General features: G+C 37.5%; 1 protein-coding gene across 1 annotated transcript in view; it reads left to right on the forward strand.

The window, feature by feature from the left end:
* CLTRN (collectrin, amino acid transport regulator) overlaps positions 1 to 9,540 on the forward strand; it is a 34,360-nt gene extending 24,820 nt beyond the window's left edge. Inside the window, exon 6 of the mRNA XM_072818015.1 lies at positions 8,729 to 9,540. Coding sequence (XP_072674116.1) covers positions 8,729 to 8,885 — 157 coding nt within the window. The 3' untranslated portion in view covers positions 8,886 to 9,540. The remainder of the gene's footprint in view (positions 1 to 8,728) is intronic.
* The last annotated feature ends 10,396 nt before the right edge of the window (positions 9,541 to 19,936 follow it).

Consider the following 19,936-nt stretch of genomic DNA (forward strand, 5'->3'; position numbering starts at 1 on the left):
GAGAGCCTTGGTACAAGTTGTTAATTTGTTTTGTTTTGAGTTTTTTTTTCAAATATTAAGAAAGGTTCCCTTGCAATATTTGAATACTTATGGTTAATATTTTTGAGTTCCATATTACTCCTAGAATACTGTGATTCTATGATTTGTAATGATCATAACCTCTGTGAATTTACTGCATCTCCTTGGTTCCCAGTTTTCTCACTAGCACAGTATAGTGTACGATTTAGAAGAATGGACATACTGCTTAGGTTCAAAGTATTTGTATCCTACATTCTGCTCTTGAATGCAATGCATTAACTCAGGAAGCACAGGGAATGAGTCCGGGAACGCAAGCTCAGGAGGATATGTTTGTGGTACTAGCGTCGAGTTGGTTAAATCTTTCTTTGTTGCCTGTGCAGAGATGACTTTGCTACAGCGACAGCAAGGTATACTGGAAATAACGAACTTGGTGGGATAAAAAGAGTTAATGCAGTGATGTGCTTAGAGTGGTGCCTGGTCTACGGCAAGTGCTCAATAAGTGTTAGCTGTTACTGTTATTTTATTATCCTGCCATTTGCTGGTCTTCCAGTTTGTGCTATCTCTTTCCTGCTGAGCAGATTCTGCAGTAATATAATAATTGGGTGCGTAGCATCATAATCTGTTGCCTGGGAGAAGTGAGGCTGTTGTCACAGCCTTGCCTTCGCAAATTCATTTTGTGTTCAGACTAGGAAAACAGATAGACAAATCTCTTGCGTCAACCTGGAGAGCATCACTAATTGGCAAATAGAGTCAGGACAGTTATGACAACCTTCTGAAGATAAATTGATTTGTTGTGTTTTAAATTTGATACAATCTGTGGTGGGCTTCTCTTGGGCAAAGTACTGCTTTGAAGGTGTGGAGAGGATACAGTCTGAAGTGGGGAGAGCCCTGGAAATTGTGATGAAAGCCCTTTCTAATCATGGAAAAAGGAGGAGTTGCCCCCAATGCCTTTAGTCCTGAGGAAGATGAAGATTTGCTTAGCAATTCAACCCATACATTGGATATTAACAAACATCATTCTCATGATATAAAATCTGAAATTAGAAGGCCAGGAGAGACTGCAGGGTCACCTCCATTGCCGTTTTGCTTCTGTGGAGAAGAGTGCCACTGTCATCTAAGACATATACGTGTATTTAAACTTACTGTTGAGGAGATTTCTCAAATAAAGCTTTAAAAATTCTTTTACCTGTGTCAATAACAGCATTACATTGATTACTCATAGCTGCTGGCTGTAAAGTATGCAGTCATTGGAAGCCAAACTAAGTGAACTCAAACACCAGCTGTACCCTTTAGCCAAATGACCTTGGTCAAGTCATCCAAATTGCATGGGACTGTTTCTCCATCTGTAGTAAGAAGATAATATCTCATAAGACTTCCACGAGGATTGGATGAAATAAATGTGTATGAAGTACCTAGGATATAGCATGCACTAAATAAACAGTATTATTATCCAAGATCAGCTTAACCCATTTCTGTGACTAAGTATTACTGAAAAGGGATCTTGTTTTCATCCAGATATTGCCATGATACTGTAAAAAATTTTTCCAAAAAAATTTTTTTCCAGTTCAATGGCTCATTGTTTGGGACTTTATTAGTTAACAAACACCTGATCACACCAAATGATCATATTGGGGTTACTGTTTACCATAATAGTGGTGAACTGATTAACCAGCTTTCTAAAAAAAATATCCCGATTTGTAGCATTTGTTGATTTCCTATCAAGTAGAAATTTCTGAATATTTAACAACCACCTCTTACAAGCCTGTACCAGACAGCTTCAGTACACCATTACAAATGCCACCTCCTCGTGAAATAATTTGAGGGAGTTGCTTTTCTATTACATCTAGTTGAGAATAGCAGTTTATGGAAATGAGAGACTTGTTGAAGGAAAAAAAGTTGGAAAATGATTTTTTTTTTTTTTTTTACTTTTGGTAAACAATTAGGTGACTCGGTAGGTGGGCAGGTACCCAAGATGAACTGCATATATTCCACAATGATGTCTGTACTAGATCCGTGTCTAGTGCCAGCCCAAGTAGATGTTTTAGTTCTCTGGTCAGCTTTATGATGATAGTAATGATGTTGACAGTAGTTGTGATGGTAGTGGTGATGTGGCAATGACAATGATGATGCAGTTAATGTGATGTGTGTTTTTGTACAAAAAGCCCTGGATCGATATTCTTGGTTTTGAGTTCTGATCTCAGACCCTGCTGCTTATTGGCTGAGTGATCTTGAGCAGGTCACATATGGAAAATGAGGACAATAATATTTTCTTAAGTAGTTATGATGATGAGAAGAAGAAGTTAGGGAATACACAGGAGTGCTTTATACACTGGACAGTGCTCTATTAATCTAAGTTACTCGCATCACCATCAAAAAGCAGTTGAAAGTGCTAATTCTATATAACTTGGCACTGTTGTATAAAAGGAGAGTCGCAGACACAGCATGATTTCAGACTTGCATGTACATCATAGAATTGATTTATGAATCCTGTACATAAATAGACTATAATAACGTTAGGGTCTTAGGAAAAGAACCTAACAGTGATCTAAATTCATTTCTCCAGAAGTCAAAGCCCAAAGTGGTAAAAAATATCTTATTCCTTTATTGACCATTCATTCTGTAATGGGAGCTCTAGTATTTATCATGGAAGATACATACATAGATAACATGGATGGTCCCTGCCTATACGGAGATTATAGTCTTATACTTGGTAACAAAGCCAGGTGAAAGACTCAGGACATAGAATCCTAGCTACTGCTCACAGTTGAGCAGAGTCATTAGTAAATTCCCTTGGTTTATTTCTGGTTATATTTCTATTCCCATGAGGTCAGTAGTAAACAGAAATACATTTAGATTTCTACGAATATTGCTTTTCAAATGAGAGGATGGGGCTCAGCCAACATTTTCATATACTGAAACCTCACATTCTTATAAAGTCTTAATTAAATCAGTAGTCTTAAAAATAGATGTGTAAATTACACTATTAGATATTTACCCCAAAGATATAAATGTAGTGATCTGAAGGGGCACCTGTACCCCAATGTTTATAGCAGCAATGCCCACAATAGCCAAACTATGGAAAGAGCCCAGATGTCCATCAACAGAGGAATTGATAAAGAAAATGTGGGATATATATACAATGGAATATTACTCAGCTATCAAAAAAAGAAATCTTGTCATTTGCAATGATGTGGATGGAACTAGAGGGCATTATGCTAAGTGAAATAAGTCAGTCAGGGAAATAAAGTTATCATATGATCTCACTTAAATGTGGAATTTAAGAAACAAAACAGAAGATCAGAGGGGAAAAGAGGAAAAAATAAAACAAGATGAAGTTAGAGAGGGAGACAAATCGTGAGACTTTTAACTCTAGGAAACAAACTGAGGGTCACTGGAGGGGAGGGGGAGGGAGGATGGGGTAACTGGGTGATGGGAATTAAGGAGGGTACTTGATGTGGTAAGCACTGGGTGTTATATAAAAATGATGAATCACTGACCTCTCCCTCTGAAACTAATAATATATGTTTAATTAATTGAAATTAAATTGAAAAAATATATATAATTAAATTAACATTTGGGAGTTTTAGTTTAAAAAATGAATGAGATGTAGTTTTAAAAAATAAATAATAGATGTGAAAATAAAATCAAAATGTTAGAGCTGATCATTGTTTTCCTTTGCTGTTCTTAAATGTACATACTCAGTAGGAATCCAATGTGTGTTTTGAGTGAAACTTGGGGAGATTAAATAGAGTTCTCGGTCTACTGGTTTCACCAATCTTATTCCATTCTCAAGACAAGCTGCTCTACATATTTGAGCTTGAGCTCCTTCATTTGAAAAACAGGAATAATAATAAAATCTTTATAATATTGCAATAGGAATTAAATGAGATGATGTATACAAAGCACTTAGGTTTCTGTCATGTAATAGGTACTAATTATTATTATTATCATTACCAAAGGGCAGACATAAAGCAACTTGCCTATAGTCACATGGTTAGAAAGTTAGTAGTAACCGTATTTAAAACCAGATAGACTGGATCCCAGAGCCAGTCAATCTCACTGGACTACAACACCCACTGAAATCATTCCAGTAGCACTGATACTTTCCCCAGGAATCATCTATACTGATTATGAGGATAGTCCTAAATCCCCAATAATTAATTCTGTTCTGGTTTAAAATCATGTTTATCTATCCGTTTTTGTTTTCCTGGCTATTCTTGGTCTTTGGCTCTTCAGCCTTATCTTATTTGAAGGGAGACAGAAATATTCTTTGTACTTTAGCCACCACTGCTTTATCTTGAGCAAACCCTGTTCCTCAATATTCCTTAGCTCCGAGGGTCACCCGGTATTTTTTTTTTTTTTGTCTCCTGTTTTGCCCCTCTTCTTTCTGGATTTATGAGAAATATCTACTCTCAAGGCTTTTAAGAGCTAGTTTCAGGTATTTTCGTTACTTTAAGAAAAAAAATCTTCCAGAACCACCTGATGTTGCAAGAACAGCAGAAGTCATTAACACTCAATTTTATTTTTTCAGGAAAAAGAATTAATGTTTTTAGCGGAATATCAAATCAGAATGATCCAGAAACATAGTTAAGTTTTATTATTGTTAGTAAGAGCAATGCAGAGGCAGTGAATCAGTTTATTACAGTGCATACTATGAAATGTGACAAAGGGCTGTGTTACTGTTAGATAACCTTTGAGCTGCTTATCATGTCCAGCCAGCACGTTACTGACATTGCAGTTTGTGAAGCCCAGCAATGCCAAGACTCTGAACAACTGGATCTAAGGTCACAAAAGCACAATATGTACCTAATTTGCCACTGGCACGGCTCCATTAGATACATATCCACAGCCATTTTGCTCAGAATCTTTTAGGTTGAGAAATCCTTCTTCTAAAGAAGACAAACTTGTCCTCATCTGTTTGCATCTTTCTTTTTAGTTCTTCCCCATTCCTTTGTGATACCTAATGATTAGTTCTTCTTTATGGTTCGGAGAGGGAGGCAAGATTCCTTGCAGTGATCTGCATGTGTCCAGTTCTCTGTGATTTTTCATCTAACTTGATAAAAACACTTCCTTAACTGAGAAAACTGGCAAATAGACACTGACAACCATTATTTCTAAGACTACCATTGCATTGCCACCAATGGTCCATCCACTAAGATTTCTTTAATATGAATTTCATACTTATAGACACAAATTTTAGAGTAAGATTTGACTATTTAAAATCCTATTCACTCCAAACCCAATGAGGAGTGGGTTTGGGGGAAATTGCATGAATTAGACATTTTTTGATGGTAATTCATAAATATACATTTTTCCTGGGGCTTCATCCCTACTGAAACATCACTCCTCTTTTTTATAGTCCATAAACAATGGGAGGAAGATGAGTGAAATTTGGAGTTTTCCCCTTTTTTAAAAATTTCATTTATTTACTCATGAGAGACACAGAGAGAGAGGCAGAGGGAGAAGCAGGCTCCATGCAGGGAACCCGACGTGGGACTTGATCCCGGGTCTCCAGGATCACACCCTGAGCCAAAGGCAGACGCTCAACCACTGAGCCACCCAGGTGTCCCCAGAGTTTCCCCTTTTATTAAGTCCTTTCTTTTCACTTTAGGACAAGGACTGTGTCTGTTTGAATACATAGTAGTCACTCAAAACAGTTATTCAATAAATGTTGGGTACTATGAATGGAAGTGATATGAATGATGGTTATAGAATGTCACTTGCTTTTGCCTTCTAGAGGACATGGAAAGTAACAATACTCCTGTCTACAGTATTCTAGTCCTCTGGTAGGTGGTTTTACCTGGCTATAAGACCCTTCTCATCACATGAAATTCTGTGCTCACCCCAAGCTGCCCTAATTGCTGATGGCTGAAACTTAGAATGGCCAGTACAGTGTCTTCACCCTGAGGATTGAAAAACATAACAGCTTATCCTTTCCTAGGTCTCTAGGACTAGGACCCCCAATTTCTAATCCAGCATTAGGCCTGTAGTGATAAATTGTAACACTCAACAGTGGCATATATAATGGCAAAATACTTTCAAATGATGACAGTGGAATCTACAGTATTGGAATGATACTTTACCTTTCTTTTTCTTTTTCTTTTTCTTTTTTTTTACTTTACCTTTCTTTATGAACCTAAGCTATTTAGAATTATCTAATTACCATCAGCAAAGCCTGGCAAAATCTATATTAACTCCTAATTTCTAAGGTAGGAAAACAAATATTTTCCTCCATTCATTTGGAAAAGCAACAACATAAGGGATACAAGAAATATTATGTGTGTATATATTCTTCCTTCGCTTTTCCTTTCTTCTTTCTCACTTTTTCTTTCTTTCTGTCTTTCTTTCTTTCTTTCTTTCTTTCTTTTTCTTTCTTTCTTTCTTTTCTCTTTTCTTTTCTTTTCTTTTTTTTCTTTCGTGAATCCCGTTCAAGATCTACCTTGGGGCAGCCTGGGTGGCTCAGCAGTTTAGCGCTGCCTTCAGCCCAGGGCGTGATCCTGGAGACCCGGGATTGAGTCCCATGTCAGGCTCCCTGCATGGCGCCTGCTTCTCCCTCTGCCTGTGTCTCTGCCTCTCTCTCTCTCTCTCTCTCTCTCTGTGTGTGTGTGTGCTTCTCATAAATAAATAAAATCTTAAAAAAAGATCTATCTTGGACTACTGTCTGAGTAACTTTGCCTATAGCATTAGTCCATCCATCCATCTGTTAATTTATCATCCAGCCAACCAGCCATTGATCTACGTTTATTGATCCATCCATCCATCCGTCTGTCTGTCTAGCCAACTATCCATGTGTCTGTTCATCCAATTCTAAGTACATCACCTGAATGCCTACTCTGTACTGAGTCCAGATCAGCTGTTCTATAAAATATTTTAAAATTTGCATAGGTGCATTGGCCACCCAAAAATTTTTTTTAAAATTTGAAACTTGTCTGATTACTTCCTCCCCAGAGATTCAAATAAAAAAGAAACTGGTGCTGAGGTGGGGTAGGAACACAGAACACAGAATTTTATAAATAAATAAAATATCAGTATATCACACCTGGAGGCACTTGTCAATTTGTCTCATTGTTGGTGATGTTCACTAGATTTCTTCCTTGACAAAATACAAATATCTCTATAATCAGTACATTGCTTGTGAGAGTAGTAGACTGAGACCATGTAAATACCCTGTTCCCTGATCATCTCTTCCTTAATGGTTGAGTATCCATTGATGAGCCTCATCAGAATCAATTATTATTGTAGTGGTGATTTTCTATTTCTGTTACTCTTTCTATAATAGTTGTCATTCCTTTGTAAATAAGAGCTCTTTTTTTTTCTCTCCCTTCCTCCACCATATTCTTTAAAGCATTAAAATGGACTCTTATGCAGGACTAATAGGAAACTCTACCTTAGTCATCACTGGGCATCTTCACCACCTCCTCACTCACCAGAGACTTACCAAGATTCTAAGGGACTTCCATAGTGGTGGGAGTCCATCCTGGTCACCACAGCAATGTCTACCATTCCTGCAGTGTGATCCATTCAGGTTTGCTTCTTTGAAGTTTCCACAGATTATTGGGACAAAGCAATCTCTGACAAGTCTGGGAGCCCAAAATCATGCTTCCATGATGCCCCCAAATTAATCTCTTGTTATCAAGCATAATTGGCTCAGTGTCTTGGTCTTTCACAAAAGACAGGAAGACCCTTTGAATTCAAGGTTACAGTGTTCCACACTCCAAGGAAATATTAAGGGTAAGGCTAGCAGAATCTATAAAGGGTCTGAGAATGAGAAACTCAAAGATTTATACTATCACATAGAGGTTTTTTTTTGGTGGAGGGAATGGCCCAGAATTTTAGCTGTGAGTTGTAATGTAATTAGTAAAATGCGTTCTGAGTTCCAAAAACCCAACTTAAATGAAAGCAACTATTTTACAGTGAGTGGAACTAAGCAGTGATATCTGCAGTTTTTATTTTTTAAAAATATTTTTAAAAGATTTTATTTATTCATGGGAGACATAGAGTCAGAGACATAGGCAGAGGGAGAAGCAGTCTCCCCACAGGAAGCCCAATGTGGGACTCCATCCCAGGACCCCAGGATCATGACCTGAGTCTAAGGCAGACACTCAACCACTGAGCCACCCAGGCATCCCAATATCTGCAGTTTTTAATGGTTACTTCTTTTCTACAAAGGAATGTAAGTTTGCTTTTTGATATCTTATTTAAATTTGATTTTCACTCAACATTTGCAAACTACTTGTCAAATCCTGTGAGAGGAATTTAGTACTTTTTTTAAAATTCAATTTTTGTTAAGTTGTTCTCCTAGAGCTAAATTTTTTAACTTGCTAACTTACCATACATTTCCTTCACATTCCTTCATGCAATTTGTATGTGAATGTATATGTGTATATATGTATATATACAAACACATTCATTCGTATAAATGTATATATTCACTCATATATGTATTCATATATATTTATTTTAGTATTCCAAATAAAACCACTTGTTCTGACCAGTATGTATATATGTCATCCATGCAGACTTCTTATCTTGGTAGCAACTTTCCACCTCATTAGCTCTTTATGATCATTGCAATTTATTTGAAAATATGTAATGTCATCAATTACTTCATCATTTTAAGTTTCCTCTTCTTTCTCCTGCTCTCCATGTTTGTACAGAAGACCAGGCTTTCTTTTCCTAGATCCCAATCATTCTTTTTATGTGCATTTAGGAAGAGCAAAGAACCATCTGAAGCAGATGACACTGAAGATAAGTGTGAAAACACGATCACAATTGAGAATGGCATCCCCTGCGATCCTCTGGACACGAAGGGAGGGCACATTAATGACGCCTTCATGACAGAGGATGAGCGGCTCACCCCTCTCTGAAGGGCTGCTGTTTAACTTCCCCAAGAAACCCAACACTTGTTTCTGTGCAACTGCTGAGCATTATAAATTATCAAGGGCAGATCATCTATTTTGTTTCACCTCTTCTTTTGTAAGAAATTTTGCATATGCATGAAGGTAAAAGGCAATCAGTTATACCCATGAAGACCATTGGAATCATAAACTGTTGACTACTCAAAATACTCTAAAATATTTCTCTGACAACACAGTGTATAAGTGTAGTCAGTCATGTGGTGTCTTTAGTTGTCGGTTTAAAAGTGCATTAGTGTTAAGCATTTCTAGAGATAGGATCAGGCTACTACATATATATATCTTTTTCACACTTTGAAAACCTAAGGAGAAATATTTTTCCAGTGGAGAATACCCATAATATGGTGTAGAAATCTTTGAAAATGGATCCACTTAGAATATTTTTTATATCATTATGTGACTGACTAAGCAAGAATGGAAAATGATTGTAAATGAGATGGATGAAAATGGGAGTGTCGATACACAAGGTGGAATTTGATCCTGTTGTCATACCAATACTTATTCTCTACCATTCTCTAATAAGGCAGCCCTATTGGTTGACTATTTCTGTAATTTGTAAAAGTACAATCTATGTGAATTTAATAAAGTGCTAATCATCTCTTTTTAATTGTGTGTTTGAGATTTATTTTCATACTATGGCGATCAGTAAGCCTAATTTTTATTAGTTATGTGTAATCTGTTCTACAGCCCTAGAAATGAATAATTTTTGTTGTGTGCATCCTTGCTTGAAGACATCTTATAGTTTGTAGACTTCATTTTACTTTAATAGGCCATGACTATTCTAAATTCTAATAAATTATTACACATTTATGACTAGAAAGAAAATTCACTGCTCATTCTCCTACTGTTATCATCCATAGTTGATGTTACAGCAACAGTTTCTAGCTCCCTTTCCTGCCCCAGTGTTGCTCCCCAGATACAGACTCCAAGATGGGTAGTTGTAGGCAGAAGGTTTATTGGGGAGTGCTCTCAAGAGATACACCTGTTAAGAAGTGAGGAGGGCAAGTATGGCAAATAGACTGTAAGATGTCTGCAATGTCCTGATGTTCATGCCTTCATGTAACTCCTCTCCTTGAGTGAGGGTGGGACCTGTGACTTGCTTCTGTATGGAATACAGCAAAGATGAGGAGATGTTACTCCTGCAATTAATTTATATTATGTCTGAGTCTGTCTTGCTAGCAGATTTGTTCTAGAGACTCTCCTTGCTGGCTTGATTAAGCAAGTGGCCATGTTGGGAAGGCCTACATGAGAGAAAATGTGAGTGGCCTCTAGGAATTGTTGCCAGCCTGTCAGCACTGAAGACAGCCTCTGACCAACAACTAGCCAAAAGCTGAGGTCCTCAGTCCTTCAACCACAAGGAAATGAACTCTGTCAACAAGAGTGAGCTCGGAAGTGGATTTTTCCCCAGTCAGACTGTCTCCAGATGAGAATACAGTCCAGTCAACACTTTGATTGCAGCCTGAGCAGAGGGCCCACTTAAGATGTGCCCAGACTCCTGACCCATGGACACTGTGAGATGATAAATGTGTGTTTTTTCAAACCATTGAATTTGCAGTAATGTGTTATACAGCAATAGGAAAATAATAGGGTAGGATTAGGCAGAGGGAGTAGTGACCAGCAACATCATTACAACAGAGGCTTCAGACAATCCTTCAAAGAGCTTAGGAGCTGAGTTTGTCCCTGATTGAGATAAGGTGGCTGGGCCTTTGTATCTCCACATTAGCCAGTCATGGCCATGGGTGCTCTCTGGGAGAGGATCTGCTCTTGGGAAAGACAGTTCCCTGTGGCTGGAGCAATTCCCATGGAAGGAAGTCAGCTGTGAGTCTTCAAAAGCCAATGTTTCAGAAGCTGGGGATGAGTACCTGGGCCTTGAAGAGGGGGTCTGGTGGACCCCCAGAATATCCACCATACCCTCACTAGTCCATAGGCTGTAAGGTAGCTTGAGTGAATATCCTACATGTAAACTTGATCATATTGGTTCCTAACATAAATGCTTTTAAATGGCTTTTTAGTATCTTTAGGATAAAGCCAGACTCTTAAAACATAGGCCAGGACCTGCTGCAGTTTGACTTCTACCTTCCTCTTCAATCTCATCTCTCACCCTCCTCCTCTTTATGTCTCTCTAACTCTCTTTTTCATCTAATGATAACAGATCTCTCACTTCCAGGCCTTTGAACGAGCTCTTCTCTCTACATTGTTCCCTGTCTCTCAGCCACTCTTCAGCTCGTCCTTAGCCTTTCTCTCACTTAAACATCTTGCCCCTCCTGGGGGGTCTGGACCTCCCAGCCACGTGTTCCTAGACTGCCCAGATAATTATACTCCTCTCGTTGTACTATAGTTATGTTATATTTAAATGTGTTTTTATGGAGGAAGGAGACCATATAGGCAAGAGTACCCTAAGGGCTCACACAACTCCTAATTCACTGTCTCCACAAACATTCTCATAGCCTACTTCACTTTCCCTTCACCTTTAGCCAGATAGAATTAACTACTACTTTGTAATCTCACCATAGCTATGTATCTTTTTAGTGACAATCATTATAATATTTTACTTTATTTGTTTCCATATATCTGTATCTTCACACTAAATATAATATTCCTAGAGGCAGTATTCAAATCATTTAGCATAGTACCATGTCTTCCTTTTTCCTTCCTTTCTCCTTTCCTCCTTTCTGTCCTTTATTCTATAGTGATGAGCAAAATCAAACACAATTCCCACCCTTACAGAGCTGAAAGTCTACATAATCAGAGCTCAATTAATGTGTGCTGATAAATAAGTGAGATGGTAGTTGTTACAAGTTCATAGACTTATACTTTCTGGGAGCAAAGCCTGCCCCTCTCCCCATACGTGGAGGAGTTTGAAATTATGGGTGTGAGATTTTTTATTTGGACACCATTTTGACTTGGGAACCATATGCTCTTTCATAAGACTTCCTCATTTTTAGGAGAGGAAGGAAATTTGCTCTCTCAGTTGACAATATATGATTTGCTAAAGAACCATTTTATATCTTACATTTTCTTGAGTTGTATACTCCAGAATAGGGTAGATTTTCTTTTTTTTTTTTTTTTTTAAATTTTTTTTTTAAATTTTATTTATTTATTTATGATATTCACACAGAGAGAGAGAGAGAGAGAGGCAGAGACATAGGCAGAGGGAGAAGCAGGCTCCATGCACAGGGAGCCCGACGTGGGATTCGATCCCGGGTCTCCAGGATCGCGCCCTGGGCCAAAGGCAGGCGCTAAACCGCTGCGCCACCCAGGGATCCCAGGGTAGATTTTCATATAGAATTGGTGAAACATTATCAGAATTCAGTGTGTAGTAGTAAGCATAATTCAAGACATGCATTCTCAAGATGGTGGAAATTGTTCTTAGTGGGGAGAAAAAAAGTTTAGATGTTACAGTGGTTTATACTCCTCCAAAAGACAATAAAGAGATAAAAAATATATGGTATTAACACTTTCTGGATGAGCTATTAGGAAAAGATGTCTAAAAAGTCTCAATAATGGGGAAACAACAGGTTGAGGAACACTGATCCCAGATAGGCTTCTTATTTTGGAGGCATGAGATGAACCAGTTTGATCACTAGATCATTTTCTTTACTTCTGTTTGTCCTGATGCTGAGGGGATTGATTCCACTTGCAAAGGTCTTCTCCATTAGATATCCTTATTGGGGAAGTTTTCTATGCTAACAGAAATGTGCTATAAACCTGACAGTTGATGTATCAACAGCAAAATGCGGTTTATGCCTTCTGCCTACTGCCTTTGACAAACACTCAGGGTAATTAGAGAGCAGTCAGTCATCAACCACACCTTTCGTTTTTAATTTAATGATCCTGTAATGTGTCACAAGGGAGCACATTGTGAGGTGATATGTACTGGAAATAAAATGGTGTAAAGCTAGTGGAAATACAGCTGTCAGTCCACTCTCCAAGCCTTTAACAAAATCTGTGATGAAACTGGAAAGACAGAGCATCTGAAAAAGCAAGTCACTTAAGAAAAAATTAGGTGAGATGGTGATATCTGGATTTATTTCATAGAGGAAATGTAAATGCAGGTAACTTTTGTGTGTGTGTGGTGGTTTTTTTTTTTTTTTTTTTTTTTTTTGGTGTAGTTTCACCTTCCATGTTTTCCACAAAGACTAACCAATACAAACATCACTACACTATTTTTTTAAAGATTTATTTATTTATTTGAGAGAGAGAGTGTGTGTGTGAGTCAGGGGAGAAGCAGAGGGAAAGGGACAAGCAGACTCCTCGCTGATCATGGAGCCCAACTCAGGGCTCAATCTCATGACCATGAGATCATAACCTGAGCTGAAACCAAGAGTTGGACACAACTGACTGAGCCACCCAGGTGCCCCCAAATATTTCTATATTAAAGAATATAGGGGTGCCTGGGTGGCTCAGTCAGTTGAGTAGCCAACTCTTGGTTTTAGCTCAGGTCATGATCTTGGGGACATGGGATTGAGGCCCGCCTTGGGCTTTGGGCTCTTATTAGCATTGCGTCTGCTTGGGATTTTCTCTCTCCCTCTCCCTCTGCCCCACCCTTGCTCGCACTCTCTCTCTGTCTCTCTAAAGTAAATAAATCTTTTTTTTTTAAAGAATGCAATGAGTTCCCACATTTGATCCATAATCAGATTCCAGATATCCTGAATAAGGAACAAAGAATGGGAGGGAGGGATCCCTCGGTGGTTTAGCGATTTGGCGCCTGCCTTCGGCCCAGGGCATGATCCTGGGGTCTCAGGATCGAGTCCCACATCGGGCTCCCCACATGGAGCCTGCTTCTCCCTCTGCCTGTGTCTCTGCCTCTCTGTTTCTCTGTGTCTCTCATGAACAAATAAGTAAAATCTTAAAAAAAAAAAAGAATGGGAGGGAACACAGGTTAAGAACCAAAAAGATTAAAAAATATCTCAGAGTCCAAATTACCAGTCCTTATTTCAAGTTCATGGGGGCTCCTTTAATATAATATTTTATTTCCCATTTTACATCTTGTTTTCTTCATTAAAAAATAATGCGTGTCTAGTTAACTTGATTACATAAGCAAATGCAAGGAAGATTCCCCTCTTCTTTACTATCTTTTCTTTGTTCCTTCCTTCCTTTCTGCCTCAAGAACTTATTGAATGTCCACTCTATGTAAGATATCATGGTAAGTTCAGGAAATGCAAACAGGAAGAATATTTTAGAAGGGACCATTCATTATTTATGACAAGATTAAGTTTTTTTTTTTTTTACTAAGAATACCATTCTATTTTAGGGAATTTGGGGTTGAATGAATGAATTAATGGTTTCTGGTTATATATTGATTTATTTTGCTCTTCATTTTGATAGCATTGTTTGAAAAAGCATTTTATATTAGTTATGGGTACAGAATAAGAACCAACTTATAAAGCACAGCATTAGCCTCTTTATTATAGCATAGTAGGGGCACTAGCAAGGTACAAATGGTTGGTGCCAGTGTACTGGGTAGTAGGGGAGAATTTTGCCAGTAATGAAATGACATCTGTGTCCCTAAATGTAATTTTTCCAGAGTTACTCTTTGATGTCACTTATATTTTTTGGAAATTAGTGATTATATGATAATAATATAGGTGTGGGGTATTGGATGAAGGGAGACATTTAATCAGACTCAGAGAGAATGATCCTAGTTTTTTTCCAAGTGTCTGATATCTTTTGACCCAATCTGAAAGTAGGTTGGTTCTCAGAACAACAGGGCTAGGTCATATATAAGACCATTGGAAAGGGTAGAACATGAGCTCCGGGGCATAGCATAGAACAAAGGTGAACACTAGCCACCATGGACAGGCAAGCTAGAAGTGCCACTGTCAAGTGCCTTGGTACAGTGAACAAGTGGCCCTTATTTGCAGAATTTAGCAAAAGTCCAAATAAGAATAATATCTTAATCACTCCCTGGACTCCATTTGTCATCTTAAACCATTAATTCATAGCCCACCATAATTAGTGAAGAATGAAGTTTTGTGGCAACATTCAGTTTGTATCAAGGTTGCATTTGAAAACTTGTAAGGTTGAATCCGATGAAATTCATGCTATGCAATCATTTTTGATCTACAAAAATGGCAATTGCCTGTGGTTCAAGCTATTAGTTTGCTAGTCAATTTCTTGGAATTTAGGAAAGATGTTCCCCACGTAAATACATCATACATGGTAAGACAGCCTTCAGGCCAGCTCACAGCATATTAACTCATGATATAGCTTAAGTATTGTACATTTATGATATAAAATATTAAAAGACAAATTGTTATAGTGCCAGCAATTTAATGAAAAGAGAATATGATTTAACAAGAACTAGCTTTGACTGTATTTTATTGTCAGTGCTTGAGGAAAAGCAGGTTTTAATGGAAGAATTAGAAAGTATATAGAACTAGTACAAGGAATTCATTGATAGTCTGAGACCTTTAAAGGACACTGATCCTGGCTTATTAAAGATTAGGTCTATATTCACCATCTTGGCTTCACCACCATCCTCTTGCTTCCCAACTCTTTGCATTCTGGCATCCATTCTCATGGAGGAAACTGCTTCCTCAAAGTCACTAGTGAATTTCTGGTTGTTAAGGTCACGGAGTCCTGGTCCTCACCCTCCTGAATCTCTTGGAGTCATTTTACAGTGTAGGGCTCCCTTCCCTCCTCTTTGACACACTCTTTGTTCTGGACTTTTCTGTGATTTGGTCTTATCCTTTTACTCCTCCTCCTCTCTCTATGCCTATCCTGAAAGAAGCCAGAGAGTTGAGAGGGCGAAATAAGTAGGTAAAAAAAAAAAAAATGAATGCTTTTGCGTAGTGTAGTCAAGCTCTTGGTAGTAGAAGAAAAAAGAGAGTTAAATCCTGTGCACAATGAAAGTGATGGAGAACATTCTTGGGGTTAATGGTGCTCTCTGCTGACCACCAGTAGATTGGTTTGCTATCTAGAAAAGCCTTGGAGTAAGAGAAAAAAGATGTGCAAGTAGTCATTGTATTTTAATGGCTAGTTGCTTCACATAGTGGCAGAGAACACCAGGGCTAGAGGAATACATAATCACAGTCCCTTATCTGCAACTCCCAAACCCAAAACCCTCTGAAAACCATTTAGCTGCAACACCTGACCTGAACAAATACAATGCTCTTCATGATCTGTATTTATTGTATTTAATAATACTGAATGCAGAAATATTTAAGTGTTTGGTGATGGGATGCTGCCCCAGGTCCCAATGGAAGTAGATTAATACTGGCATATGCACAGTATTACCTGTATGGCTTGGGTTCTAATCCTAACACCACCATTAACTAATTGTGTGATCCTGTGTGTGCAGGGATTTGTAAGAGTGGAGAGAAGGCAATCCCATGAAATAAGTTGTCTTCATTTAGTGTAAATAGACTAGTTTTAAAAAAGAACTAATACTTGCCCTATCTGCCCAAAAGATTGAGAGAACAGAATGAAATAAATAATAAAAAACAGAAAAATTAATAAAGACAATGTGCTGTGTAAGTGAAAATTTTTATTTATTAAAGATGATATTGAGACCACTCAACTTGAGGCCATAAAGAGGAATAAAAGGGTTTAAGGGAAGTATTTTACTATATGAATATATCCATATATTTATAATAGCTGAATCTCTGAAATAAAGGACATGTGGAAAGACACAACCTCACATAGATCTGGTGGGGAGTCAACTGGTAGGAATATAGATCAAGTATCTATTTGAATTTTCAACACAAAGAAATTTTTTAAAACCCTGGAAAGCTTCTAGTGTACAGTTGACCCTTGAACAACTTGTCTTTGAACTGCATCGGTCCATTTATATGTAGATTTTTTACAGTATGGTACTATAAATGTATTTTTTATTTCTTATTATTTTCTTAATAATATTTTCTTTTTTCCTAATATACATAACATACAAATTATATATTAATTGACTATCTTATTGGAAAGGCTTCCAGTCAACAGTAGGCTATTAGTAGTTAGGTTTTTGGGGAGTTGAAAGTTATAACTGTATTTTCTACTGCCCAGGGGGTTGGTGCTTCTAACTCCCACATTGTTCAAGGCTCGACTGTAATTGTAAAGAAAAAATTTCCAAGTATACATTACTTCTAGCCCCAATAATACCTTGATTTCCCCCCAGAGGATATGATCCTGTACAATCTCTGAAGAAGAAGAGAGATGGAAACTTGTGTAACTCAGATAATTATCCCAGTATTGACTTTAACTCAATTAGGTAACAATCTTGTTTTTAAATGATTATTTTCTTTTTTTAAATCTTTTATTCTATGACTATCATTGAACTAATTTACATTTATCAAATCAATTGTCCTCCCAATCAATTCAGTTAAAAAATTCTGTCTCACTGGATGGATAAGCTGTTTTGTTGAATTAACTATTCAATGTGATAGAACTTTGTGCCTCTGGTCAAATTCTAAAGATACTTAGACTCTTTTACATTGAGGATTGGTGCCTGTGATGTGTCTGCCAGGTCTGTGGATATGAGTCACTCATCCAATTTTTTCATTGCTTGGGGCTATTATAAGCAAAGACTCAAAGGTCCCTGGGAGAACAGGGCCACAGGCCAGCAGTGGAACAATTCATTGATATGATAAGCTTTTGGGGTTTTATTTAGCACAATTCCAGGTAATCTAACATGCTCTTTGAAGAACTAAAGAGAATTTAAATCAATGAACGTAAGAACTAAAATCTACTTGCTCAAAAGTGACAGAGGTTTGCCAATGCTAGTATCCGCCATCATTCATTCCAAGACTGATCGAAGTTCATGTTAGATTCCTATCATATATTATAGTATTTGCTTCCTAGATTATCATCTGATTAGCTATAAAGGGGAATACCAAGGTTCATTTCAGTTACAAGAATTACAGAAAGCCTCAGGTTACAGTTTCAAATGTAGTGCTTTGACACAGCACATTCCGGTAGATTGGCAAATAAAATGCCCATTTACAAAACCTCCCCAAGGATAATACTGGAGTCCTTTGGGGGAATCAAGGGTGTTGTGGGGGCTAGAAAACAGGGTTTCGAGGTTCTTTCTTTGTGTTGAGAATCCAAATGATGCTTTACATATGTATGCATTCCTTTTCACCTCCTCCCTGCCAGATCTATATTTCTTTCCAGATAGATAGGTTGTCTTACTTCTAAGATTTGGTCATTGTGTAAATGAATATTTATTCATGTAGCAAAATATTTTCTTTAAGTAGATCTTCCTTTTCTTTGTGCACACCAGTTAAGTTTTTTTTTCAATATCACTTTTAAGAAAAGATTTTATTTATTCATGAGAGAGAGAGAGAGAGGCAGAGACATAGGCAGAGGGAGAAGCAGGCTCCATGCAGGGAGCCCGATGTGGGAAATGATCCCGGGACTCTGGGATCACGCCCTGAGCCAAAGGCAGACGCTCAACTGCTGAGCCACCCAGGCATCCCTCAATATCACTTTTTATAAAGAATATAAAAGTTTTATTCACAGGATTCATTTTATTAACTAATTTTTAGTGCTTTTCATTATTCACCCAATAGCAAATATTACTAATCCTACTTAACAAAAGAAGAAATGGAGGCTAAGTGAATTTAAATATATTGCCCAAAGTCATATAACATTTTAAAGTGTTCATATGTTATTAGAGGATTTATAGCAACTGATTCTTTTAGTTTCCATATTTTGATTATATTGTTCTACTTTTCATTTAAAATATACTTTGTCATCAACTCCTCTTCTGGGAATAATTTGGATGTACCAAGGTATGTGCTCAATGGAGGACAAGAATTGGGATTAAGGAGCCTGAAACCCTGTTATGGAGTAACATGCAGGGTGGTTGCCAGGATTATTCTTGGTCCAAGCTGAATATTGTGCCATGGGCAGTGGCATAGAGAGAAATCAGAACCTTACACAGATTGGATGCTGAAATTTCACAATGGAAATTTTAAAGATGAGGATTGTATTTCTGCTTCAGCATTTATAAAGCACTTTGGATAATTATTGGCCATTCCTATGCTATACTTGGATTTAGGTCATTTGCCTTTTATGCTTTGCTTGTAGGTAATGCAGGGCATGTTTTAGAGGGTCTGGTAAAACTACAACTAGAAATACAACTTTCCTTATTCTGTATTGAGTCAGATTTAAATGGAAGATGAAACTCCTGACATATCCTGTTAAAACAAAAAATCAGACCGTCACTCCTTTACTCAAACCTCTCCATGCATAGGCATCTCTTTCAAGGTAGACCCCAAAGTCTCTAAATGACAATAGGGCCCTACATAATCTGCCCTTAGCCCCTGCAAACTCCCTACTGTTCTTTATTATAACAATTATCTTACATGAAGGAAGCTGGAGGAATAGCACAATGTGTACCCATATATCCACCACGGGACTCATTCCCAGAACAGCATTTGGTTTTATTTGTTTTCCAGCTTTATGGAGATATAATTGATATATAACTTTGTGTAAGTTTAAAGTGTACAATGTAATAATTTGGTATATGTATACATTGCAAAATGATTACCATGCTAAGGTTAGTTAACACATCCATCACTTCACATAGTTAGTATTTTTCTTTTTGTGGTAAGAATTGATAAAATCTACTTTCCTAGCAACTTTCAAATATACAATGCAGTATGGTTAACCATACGCTGTACATTACATTACATTCCCAGAACTTATACCACATCTTTTTTTAATCCATTCATTCTGTGACAAACACGTAGGATGTTTCTATATCCTGGCTATTATGAATAATACTGCAATTAACATGAGAGTGCTGTACCTCTTTGAAATCCTGTTTTCATTTTCTTTGGATATGTACCCAGAAATGGGATTGCTGGATCATATGGTGGTTATATTTTTAACTTTTTTTGAGGAAACTCCATACTGATTTCCATGGTGGCTGCACAATTTACATTCCCACCAACAGTGAACAGCGGTTCTCGTTTCTCTACATCCTCACCAACATGTGTTATCTCTTGGTTTTGTTTTGTTTTGTTTTGTTTTTTAAATCACAGCCATTCTAACAGGTGTGA

The sequence above is a fragment of the Canis lupus genome, chromosome X (assembly GCF_048164855.1).
Source record: "Canis lupus baileyi chromosome X, mCanLup2.hap1, whole genome shotgun sequence".
Lineage (NCBI taxonomy): Eukaryota > Metazoa > Chordata > Mammalia > Carnivora > Canidae > Canis > Canis lupus.